General features: G+C 38.0%; 1 protein-coding gene across 1 annotated transcript; it reads left to right on the top strand.

The window, feature by feature from the left end:
- The first annotated feature begins 8,099 nt into the window (after positions 1 to 8,099).
- LOC131364023 (CD226 antigen-like) lies at positions 8,100 to 9,934 on the top strand. The gene is made up of 3 exons (XM_058407080.1): positions 8,100 to 8,443; positions 8,566 to 8,868; positions 9,180 to 9,934. Exons 1-3 carry the CDS (start codon positions 8,137 to 8,139, stop codon positions 9,284 to 9,286), a joined length of 717 nt encoding a protein of 238 aa, XP_058263063.1. The 5' UTR covers positions 8,100 to 8,136; the 3' UTR covers positions 9,287 to 9,934.
- The last annotated feature ends 1,045 nt before the right edge of the window (positions 9,935 to 10,979 follow it).

Genomic DNA, 10,979 nt, shown 5'->3' with positions numbered 1-10,979 from the left:
TTATCGGTAAGTGTGCTTGCTGTCATCAGCAGAAAATTGTCACTCTTAACATGTCTGTAGTAAAGTCTGACCAGCCACACTAAATGCTAAAAGTAATAAGGTGATCTGTTTTTGTTTACCCGGAAGTTCCGACATTTGTAAAGGCTTTGGAGGGGGAGAACGTCACCCTCCCGTGCTACGGAGACACTCGACATGACGTTAAAGATGTTAAATGGAAGAAAGATGGACACAGGGTTCTGCTGTACACTCCTGCTAACAGATCGGTGACTACTGAAAGCAGATTTACGATGTCAGTAGAAGGCTTTCTAGACGGTGATCTCTCTCTCCACATCAGTCCAGTTCACCCGTCTGATGCAGGATTATATCAGTGTCTCATCCATGATGAATCTCAGGACGGAGAACCAGGAGCTGTTTTACTGAAGGTAGAAGGTAAATGGATCTCTTATTCTAATGATACTTCCAGACCTTGTACACTGAAAGTTAAAGGTTTTGTTAAGTTACTGTGAACTGAGTGAACATTCCAGTCTAGTGTTTATTTGTAAATGCAGTCCCACTTTGTACTGTTTTGTACTGATGTACTGTATAGTCAGTCTCCATGCATGTCAGGTAGCGTGTTAACATCCAAACAGACACAAAAATCCCTCTTAGTGTTGACGCTTCTACAGTTTCTCAGTCTACAGCTTTGAATATTTCCTAATAAATAATGTAATTGTTGTTGTTTTTTATCCAGGACTACAACAATTCACAACCAACAACAGCGCTCAAGTTTCAGTACTGCATGTGCTACTAGGATTGTTCATCATCATTTACATTGTGTTAGAAAGCAGAGACTGATCCAGATTTAATCCAAAGTATGAATTAATATTTGGCTTTTATTTTGTTGTGTCATTGTCCTGTGTGTTTATTGTACTGTATCATGTATAATTGCACTTTATTCGATCTTATGTACTGTTACGTGTTGCACCATGGTCCTGGAGTCATTTTTGTTCCATTAAGTTATATAGCAGTGATGTGCTGTGGGGTTCATGGCTGGTGAGGCACTGTCTCTTACAGAGTCAGATTTACAAATACATGAATTTAATAGAGTAGATTAAATTCACCATTCAGTTGGCTGCTTGCACATTGTTTAATGGTTATTTATTACGTCCTGTTTTGAGTGGAGTGGTCATACTGAACGAAGAGGAAACACAGAGGTTCAGAAGAGGTCATTCAGAGGTCCTACATAAAAGGTCTGTTCTTTAACCAGTGTATAATCTGGAAGTGGAGGAGCAGCAGCATTTCATTTTCTTATCAGAAAAGAAGAAATATCACCACAACATCTCTGCTTTATAAAACAACACACTGTGAAGTGTTTTATTTCCATTGTTTAAAAGTGCATATACTGTATTTTACTATGCTTTTATGATGCTGATTGAAGGAACAAAATATTATAATCCTGTACTTAACTGTAAGAGAAACTCTGATTCTGTATACTGTTGTGGTGATATTTGTATCATCTAGGCTGTGTGATTGTCTTTAGTGATTTGCTTATAGTAAAGTGATATAAAGACACAAGAAAAACTGTTTAAATCATATTTTGTATCTGAATAAAATGGAATTGAAATATTTTGAATGAGAACTTGAATACATAAGTAATCACGTAATTTGTTAAGATTGTCCACTAGATGGCAGTAGAATACACAAAAGATTCTAGCCTGCATCATTCGAGTTTGTGTTTTTTTCCTATTTCATTTATTTTTCGAAAAAGCATTCTGAAGATTCAGAATTGATTCCACACAGTGACGGAAATATTGCTAGTCTGGAGATGTTCGGATTGAAAGACATAATTAGACAAAGCTAGAACATAACAGTTAGAAGCTGTTTTATATTATACATATATTTAATTAACATTGCACTGTTTATTTTATTATATCTCGTTTCCTGTCTTTCCACAAATGTTTCAGAATCGACTCAATTGATTCAGATTCATTGAAATCAATGGAGTCATTTTCTCATTTTGACCATCCTAGTTCAGGTACAATGTCATTAGAGAATGTGGTTCTAAAAGGGTTGGATGTCTCAAATCCGGTCTTATGAGTTGATTTGAACTTGTTTCCAAATCAGTAAGATTTATTTGGATTTGTACTTGGACTTGTTTTAGTCTTGAGCCTTGATAATTATAAAAATATTCTTTGTGTTGTCTTTTCTTTTGCAAAATGTTTGTCAAGAAGTGAAACTGCTTAATCCCTGAGCAATGTACGAATGAAACCAACTAGTTGATGTGAAGTGTAGACCTCAAAAAGAATTCGATTCTCTTGATCTTTGACTCTTTGACGCTTTCATTTGACTCTTTGATGCTTTCATTTGGTCCTGACTCAGTCTCAGGTAGTTCTGGTCTTAGACTTACCTTCTACAATGCCGTTCTTGACGACAGACATACTTATTATTGTTTATCTATTTGTTATCAAATGTAATAAGATTGAAACTATTTTAAACACAAACTCTTAACAATACCATAATCTTGTGGTACTATTGGCTGAATTTCATATACAGAGATCTGAAATTTGTAACACAAAAGCCTTTAGACAAGCTGGATAAAGTGGGATGTTTTATTCAATTTTGTCAGAAAACACTCATTAATTATCTTTATGACCTCTGGTATGAACACAAAGGAAATAAAGCACAAAACAACAAGGCAGGTTAATGTCCTGGGATGAATATATCATGTGATAATGACTATTATTTGTTAGCTGCTGTTGGTTAGAAGGATATTTACTTCATTGACAGATGAAATAATCTGAAGCAGTGAGTTATGAACTAAATCACGGGTCCAGGATTTTAAACATGGGGTGGCAAAGGTGTGAATGAATGAATGTCATGGTAACAGTGGACAATCTGTAAGCTAAAAATTTATAATACATTATCATCGTTTGGCACATATTAAAACAAAAATGTATGAAAACTTTAAAGATGTGTAATTTATTAAAAGGTGTTGCAGAGACATGAGCTTGTTTATACTTGATAATGTTCATTTTTTTATTTTTACAAAAATTAAGCATTATTTAATTGCATAGTTATTCAAATGGTTGTAGGAGAACAAAAATAATACAAACAACAACAGGAGCAGGAAAAAGAGAAGATCAAGCAGGACCACTGGGGGGGGTGCTGGCAGGTGAATCACTGGAGTCTGCTTTGGCATCTGTATTTTGTGCCACTCCTTCCCCATTGTTCTCCTTCCTGTTGTATCACTTGTTTCCCATTAACCTTAATGTGTAGCCCTATTAATAGGCATCCTTGTGTACCTGTCCTCGTTGGTCATTGTTGATTGTTTGGTGTTATGTTACGTCATGTTCATGTTCAGGTTTAGGCCATGTTTTATTCTTTGGTTTTCTGTTTATATTTTAGATTCAGTTAGTGTCATGTCTAGTTAGTCTACCCCATGTCTCGTGTTTATGTTAATAAAGCAGTGCTTCTTTGAATCCCGGGTCTGTCTCCATGGCACTACCACGGAGGTCCGAGTTCAAGCCCCGCACAGGGCAGGGGCGCCCGGACGTGACAAACAGCACCAATATTTCTACTGTAAATGTTTCATAATCTTAATTTTCATCATGTTTTTCAATTATTAAGATATATATATTTCAGTGTCTAGAAATATATATAACTTCAGATATATATATATATATATATATATATATATATATATATATATATATATATATATACACTATATTGCCAAAAGTATTCGCTCACCTGCCTTGACTCGCATATGAACGTAAGTGACATCCCATTCCTAATCCATAGGGTTCAATATGACGTCGGTCCACCCTTTGCAGCTATAACAGCTTCAACTCTTCTGGGAAGGCTGTCCACAAGGTTTAGGAGTGTGTTTATGGGAATTTTTGACCATTCTTCCAGAAGCGCATTTGTGAGGTCACACACTGATGTTGGACGAGAAGGCCTGGCTCTCAGTCTCTGCTCTAATTCATCCCAAAGGTGTTCTATCGGGTTGAGGTCAGGACTCTGTGCAGGCCAGTCAAGTTCATCCACACCAGACTCTGTCATCCATGTATTTATGGACCTTGCTTTGTGCACTGGTGCACAGTCATGTTGGAAGAGGAAGGGGCCAGCTCCAAACTGTTCCCACAAAGTTGGGAGCATGGAATTGTCCAAAATGTCTTGGTATGCTGAAGCATTCAGAGTTCCTTTCACTGGAACTAATGGGCCAAGCCCAGCTCCTGAAAAACAACCCCACACCATAATCCCCCTCCACCAAACTTTACACTTGGCACAATGCAGTCAGACAAGTACCGTTCTCCTGGCAACCGGCAAACTGAGACTCGTCCATCAGATTACCAGATGGAGAAGCGCGATTCGTCACTCCAGAGAACACGTCTCCACTGCTCTAGAGTCCAGTGGTGGCGTGCTTTACACCACTGCATCCGACGCTTTGCATTGCACTTGGTGATGTATGGCTTGGATGCAGCTGCTCGGCCATGGAAACCCATTCCATGAAGCTCTCTGCGCACTGTTCTTGAGCTAATCTGAAGGCCACATGAAGTTTGGAGGTCTGTAGCGATTGACTCTGCAGAAAGTTGGCGACCTCTTCGCACTATGCGCCTCAGCATCCGCTGACCCCGCTCCGTCAGTTTACGTGGCCTACCACTTCGTGGCTGAGTTGCTGTCGTTCCCAAACACTTCCACTTTCTTATAATACAGCTGACAGTTGACTGTGGAATATTTAGGAGCGAGGAAATTTCACGACTGGATTTGTTGCACAGGTGGCATCCTATCACAGTTCCACACCGGAATTCACTGAGCTCCTGAGAGCGACCCATTCTTTTACAAATGTTTGTAAAAACAGTCTGCATGCCTAGGTGCTTGATTTTATACACCTGTGGCCATGGAAGTGATTGGAACACCTGATTCTGATTATTTGGATGGGTGAGCGAATACTTTTGGCAATATAGTGTATATATATATAAATGTGTAAAATCTAGGTTAACATACGTAATCATGCTAAAAATGTTTATTTTTTATTTAAAGGTCCCTACAGGTTTTAGGTAGCCCTGGTGTAACACAGTGGTGGCCTTCACCTAATGCTTGGAAGAGGTATGCAAAATAAAAATACAGTGAAATAAAATAAAGTGAGTACAGCAACTTTAACTGACCTGGCTTCTACATGCACACCTTCAAATGAGAAATAAAAATAACAATGGACCACATGAGAAACCACCTGTATTCCTCTATGACTCTGAGTCTATGACTCTTATGAAGAAAGATCTGAACTGTCATTTAACATTTTTTGCATGTTTTAACAACCTTTTAACGGGAGCACTCAACAACACTCGCCTCTCCTCAGCAAGGCTTCCACCAAGATTTCACCAAAATCCAGACCATACTGCTGAATGAATCAGTCAAAGGGCAGCGCCCGTCCTCAACACTGAATATAAATACACATTACACACATTACTCAGTCCTGACTGCTTAGTAGACGAGATGCTCGAGGAATGGAAAATGGCCCAAAAGGGCCAGAGGATTTCAACACTGTTTTTTTTGTTTTTTTTAATTGTGGTTGTGTAAATTTCCCCAGCACTAATGCTAAGGAGGCACTTTGTGAACTCTTTGGGGCTATTAGTGATCTGCAGAATGCTCACCCTGGTGGATTGTTTATTATCTCCGGAGATTTCAACAATGCAAATATTAGATCTGAGAAGATTTTCAAAATTGTTAACTGAGCTCCCCACCACCAACACAGAGTGACCATTCTCCACTAAACACTGACGGGTCCAACATGGAGATCGTCAAGTTCAAGTTTTAATTCCTTGGTGTTCACCTGGCAGACAACCTCACCTGGTCACTCAACACCAGCTCCATCACCAAGAAAGTCCAACAGCATCTCTTATCTTCCACCTCCCATCCTGACCACCTTCTACAGAGGGACCATCGAGAGCATCCTGGCAAACCGGAGTGAGAGAGAAAATATAATGAGTTTAATGAACTCCTTTTTTAGTAGCAAGACTCTTCAATGATGGGAGGAGTCAGAAAAACGATGGGACTGAATGAAAGTTTATAAAGTTGCATACTATTTGTGTGAATTTGTGTTTATTATTAAACATTACATAAAAATGCTCATGTGAAACGTGTTATTTTTGCTTATCCTCTCTCCCTAATTAGCCCCTGATGTTTCTGGCTCAGCCCCTGATGTTTTAAATCCTAGAAACGCCCCTTGTACAGTCCATCAAAATTTTATCTTTTAACCCATCACACGTTTTTCTTTTAATTTTTATTGGATGTTATGTAATTTTACATTTTCTTTATGTGACACTTTTTTCTCTCTCTTTTAGGAGGTGATAGAGAAGTCCAAAGCAGGAGAAGTCTCATGATCTAGTTCATTATTTTTTTCTCTCTTTTATTTATTTAAGACAGGCAAATAATACAACAATCAACACACACCTCTAAATTGATCAGCTGCTTGAATTTAGGGCACTAAAACTGTCTAATGGATGTTAATGCTGCAAGAATGATTTCTGCCAGTGGGAAAGCACCTTAAACGGGCTTTACATTAAGAATAATATTAGGTTACTTTTAGATTTAATTGACTATAGACTTCTTATCTCAGAAGATATTATGATGTTACTTATTGACTTTTATAAAGTATTCAGTGATATTGAACAGGTAGAAGGTATTAAACATGATCAAAATCAGTGATTATTTTGGCTGTTTTCCTCAGAAAGTAATTTAAACGCTCGATAATGGCAAACAATAAATACATGATTACAGAGAATTATTTATTTTGTTCATCTATCCTGTTTCCCATTAAGAACCGTGTTGAAATCACCGCCACAAATGACTTCCTTCAGCAGAGTTTTAATTATAATTGATTAATATGTCTTTCAACATTAAATTTTTTTTTTTTAAAATTGAAACATTCGTTTTTTTTATTTAATCTGCTTTACATCAACTAGAAGAATGATCCAACAACACTGATCAAATATTCTGTGATTCTTTACCGGTCCGGAAAAGGAGTCTGTTTAAATACCGCCACCTATTTACTGTTCTACTGAAAGCGGTGAAGGTTTAGAGAAGAAGAAGTCAAAGCATATTTCCACTTCTGGTTTCACTCGTATACCCCAGTGGGAGCAGCAATGTTTCCCGCCAAGTTTTGCATTACATTGTGAAACTGTAAGTTTATTTTATTCTTTTCATGTTTGTTTTGTTAAATAATAATAACACTTAACAAGTAAATACGGCCAAAAAATTGTTATCGCTAGTTATCTTCCTGTGTAGTGATATTGTAAAAATCCGTATTTAACTGTTTTAAGAAGCTCTCAGTTATCTCATAGAGCATTAGTGATAAAGTTTCTGTTTTTCTTTACAGCGCGTGAAATAACTCTGTAGGTCTGCTGTTCTGAAACAACATCATGAAGTGGTTTTTAAGTCCTGTCTTTCCTGTGATGGGTAAGTGATACTGTTAATAATTCTCTATAAAACACATAATGATGATTAAAACAGAAACAGCAGGAGAGATGGGGAAGAGAGCTGAAACGGAAATACACTACATTCCACAGCAGAGAAGTCTCCACACTCGCGCTGTTACCGTTCGAGTATTGTGATTACCCACTAATGTTACCTCTATTCAGACCAGATTCCAGTTTCAGTGAATAGCATCAAGAAATCTGGACTGTCCACTGGTTTGAAGGGGTTTATATTTGCAGTAATTCTCTGTGAATATTAACACATAATGTACAGTGATTACTACATTGATTAAATTTATAGTAGTATTTTATTCTGGGGACTGAAGGAGACACCGCGTTAATCAGAGTTTCTGTGTTTCATTTTGGACAGAAGGGAGATTAACATTCTCAAAAGTCTGCACTCTTTGTTTCTGGAACCTGGTGAGTTTTGTCCCTTGGTTCTGTTTGTTTAAACATATACGAATACAGCAATCATGCTCAGATCCACACCAAAACACTCAGGCTGAGATCACCTGAACGGGATCACCTGAACGAGATCACCTGAACGAGATCACCTGAATGAGGATCGATTTCCAAAAGAAACAGCTGTAAATTCTGGACAGGAAACTGTTCTGAGTCGAGTGTGTCACATGTTCAAAATGTCTATTCTGATCTGTTCTCTGATCTGTTAGTTTACCTGCTGATGGAGCAGTGCCAAGCCTTCATCTTCAGAGAGTCGATGGTGAATAAACCCCTGACCCTCCCGTGTAGCTGCTCAGGAAATTGTCCAGAGGTTCGGTGGATCCGCTTCATTCCTAAAAGAGCCGTCGTTGCTCAGAGTGGGATGTGTCCCAAACAACAGCATTCACAAAGCAGATATTCAGTGTCAGGAGATACAAGCAGAGGAGATTTCTCCCTGACCATCAGTTCAGTAGCCTACAATGATGCCGGCTCCTACATGTGCAGCTGTAATGGACAATCAGTTACTGAAGTAAAGCTGAAAGTTATCGGTAAGTGTGCTTGCTGTCATCAGCAGAAAATTCTGTCACTCTTAACATGTCTGTAGTAAAGTCTGACCAGCCACACTAAATGCTAAAAGTAATAAGGTGATTTGTTTTTGTTTACCCGGAAGTTCCGACATTTGTAAAGGCTTTGGAGGGGGAGAACGTCACCCTCCCGTGCTACGGAGACACTCGACATGACGTTAAAGATGTAAAATGGATGAAAGATGGACACAGGGTTCTGCTGTACACTCCTGCTAACAGATCGGTGACTACTGAAAGCAGATTTACGATGTCAGTAGAAGGCTTTCTAGACGGTGATCTCTCTCTCCACATCAGTCCAGTTCACCCGTCTGATGCAGGATTATATCAGTGTCTCATCCATGATGAATCTCAGGACGGAGAACCAGGAGCTGTTTTACTGAAGGTAGAAGGTAAATGGATCTCTTATTCTAATGATACTTCCAGACCTTGTACACTGAAAGTTAAAGGTTTTGTTAAGTTACTGTGAACTGAGTGAACATTCCAGTCTAGTGTTTATTTGTAAATGCAGTCCCACTTTGTACTGTTTTGTACTGATGTACTGTATAGTCAGTCTCCATGCATGTCAGGTAGCGTGTTAACATCCAAACAGACACAAAAAATCCCTCTTAGTGTTGACGCTTCTACAGTTTCTCAGTCTACAGCTTTGAAAATTTCCTAATAAATAATCTAATTGTTGTTGTTATTGTTGTTTTTTATCCAGAGCTACAACAATTCACAACAACCAACAACAGCGCTCAAGTTTCAGTACTGCATGTGCTACTAGGATTGTTCATCATCATTTACATTGTGTTAGAAAGCAGAGACTGATCCAGATTTAATCCAAGATATAAATTAATATTTTGCTTTTATTTTGTTGTATTATTGTCCTGTGTGTTTAGTGTTCTATGTGTTTATTGTCCTGTACTTATCTCATACTGTTGTGTATTTACACTTTAAGTCATTTTCTGTACTGTTACGTGTTGCACCATGGTCCTGGAGTCATTTTTTTTCCATTAAGTTATATAGCAGTGATGTGCTGTGGGGTTCATGGCTGGTGAGGCACTGTCTCTTACAGAGTCAGGTTTACAAATACATGAATTTAATAGAGTAGATTAAAATCACCATTCAGTTGGCTGCTTGCACATTGATTAATGGTTATTTATTACGTCCCGTTTTGAGTGGAGCGGTCATACTGAACGAAGAGGAAACACAGAGGTTCAGAAGAGGTCATTCAGAGGTCCTACATTAAAGGTCTATGCTTTGACCAGTGTATAATCTGGAAGTGGAGGAGCAGCAGCATTTCATTTTCCTATCAGTTGTAAGAAATATCACCAGAGCACCTCTGCTCTATAAAACATCACATTGTGGAGTATATTAATATGCTTTTATGATGCTGATTGAAGGAACAAAATATTATATTCCTGTACTTAACTGTAAGAGAAACTCTGATTCTGTATACTGTTGTGGTGATATTTGTATCATCTAGGCTGTGTGATTGTCTTTAGTGATTTGCTTATAGTAAAGTGATATAAAGACACAAGAAAAACTGTTTAAATCATATTTTGGATCAGAATAAAATTAAATTGAAATATATTGAATGAGAATTTGAATACATAAGTAATCACGTTTGTTAAAAAGTATGTCCACTAGATGGCAGTAGAATACACAAAATTCTAGCTTGCATCATTCATTTAAATCTGTTTTTTCCCCTATTTCATTCATTATTCGATAAAGCATCATGAGCTAAATCACCTGTTTTTAACAACAAAGAAGTTCTTCATAAGAGGATTATGACTGGGTTATAGAAAGAGCTATTATTTTAACTCACTTCAAGACAGTGAGGATTCAAGAGTCGATTCTGAATCTTCAGACTCGATTCCACACAGTGACGCTATTCGTAAATATTGCTAGTCTGGAGACGTTTAGTTTAAAAGACATAACAGATAGACGCTGTATTATACGTATATTTAATGAACATTGCGCTGTTTATTTTATTATATATTGTTTCCTGTCTTTCCATAAGTTTGTCGGAACTCAGAGCCCCCTCCGAGTGGACATATCACAGGGTGGAATTTTAGTTTGTATCTATTTCTCTTAGCTTTCCCAATAACCTCCACAATCTATAAAACTTAGCCGAAATAAAAGAGATCTCAGTCAACAGATGAGAAGAAGCGGGTTTCTTTATTCAGTCATGCAGTCAACAACATGCATATCTGAAGAGAGCAGCTGGTCTCAAAACCCCGAAAAAGTCCCCTCTACTTATACCCCAGGCGCCCCGGGGCGCCTCCCCAGTTCCCCTTATTTTTAGACTAATTTGGAAATTTTTAAGAAAAATAGTGCCTACATACACTATATTGCCAAAAGTATTTGCTCACCCATCCAAATAATCAGAATCAGGTGTTCCAATCACTTCCATGGCCACAGGTGTATAAAATCAAGCACCTAGGCATGCAGACTGTTTTTACAAACATTTGTGAAAGAATGGGTCGAATGAATTCCAGCGTGGAACTGTGATAGGATG

The sequence above is a fragment of the Hemibagrus wyckioides genome, linkage group LG13 (assembly GCF_019097595.1).
Source record: "Hemibagrus wyckioides isolate EC202008001 linkage group LG13, SWU_Hwy_1.0, whole genome shotgun sequence".
Classification (NCBI taxonomy): domain Eukaryota; kingdom Metazoa; phylum Chordata; class Actinopteri; order Siluriformes; family Bagridae; genus Hemibagrus; species Hemibagrus wyckioides.
Note: the sequence above shows the minus strand (reverse complement) of the source record. Positions and strands in the feature narration are given on the sequence as shown.

Bases quoted from the DNA above. Each gene is read 5' to 3' on its own strand.
- LOC131364023 (XM_058407080.1), top strand. From the start codon at position 8,137: ATGGAGCAGTGCCAAGCCTTCATCTTCAGAGAGTCGATGGTGAATAAA. The intron at 8,444-8,565 runs GTAAGTGTGCTT...TTTACCCGGAAG, and splicing joins AGTAAAGCTGAAAGTTATCG to TTCCGACATTTGTAAAGGCT. The intron at 8,869-9,179 runs GTAAATGGATCT...TTTTTTATCCAG, and splicing joins TGTTTTACTGAAGGTAGAAG to AGCTACAACAATTCACAACA.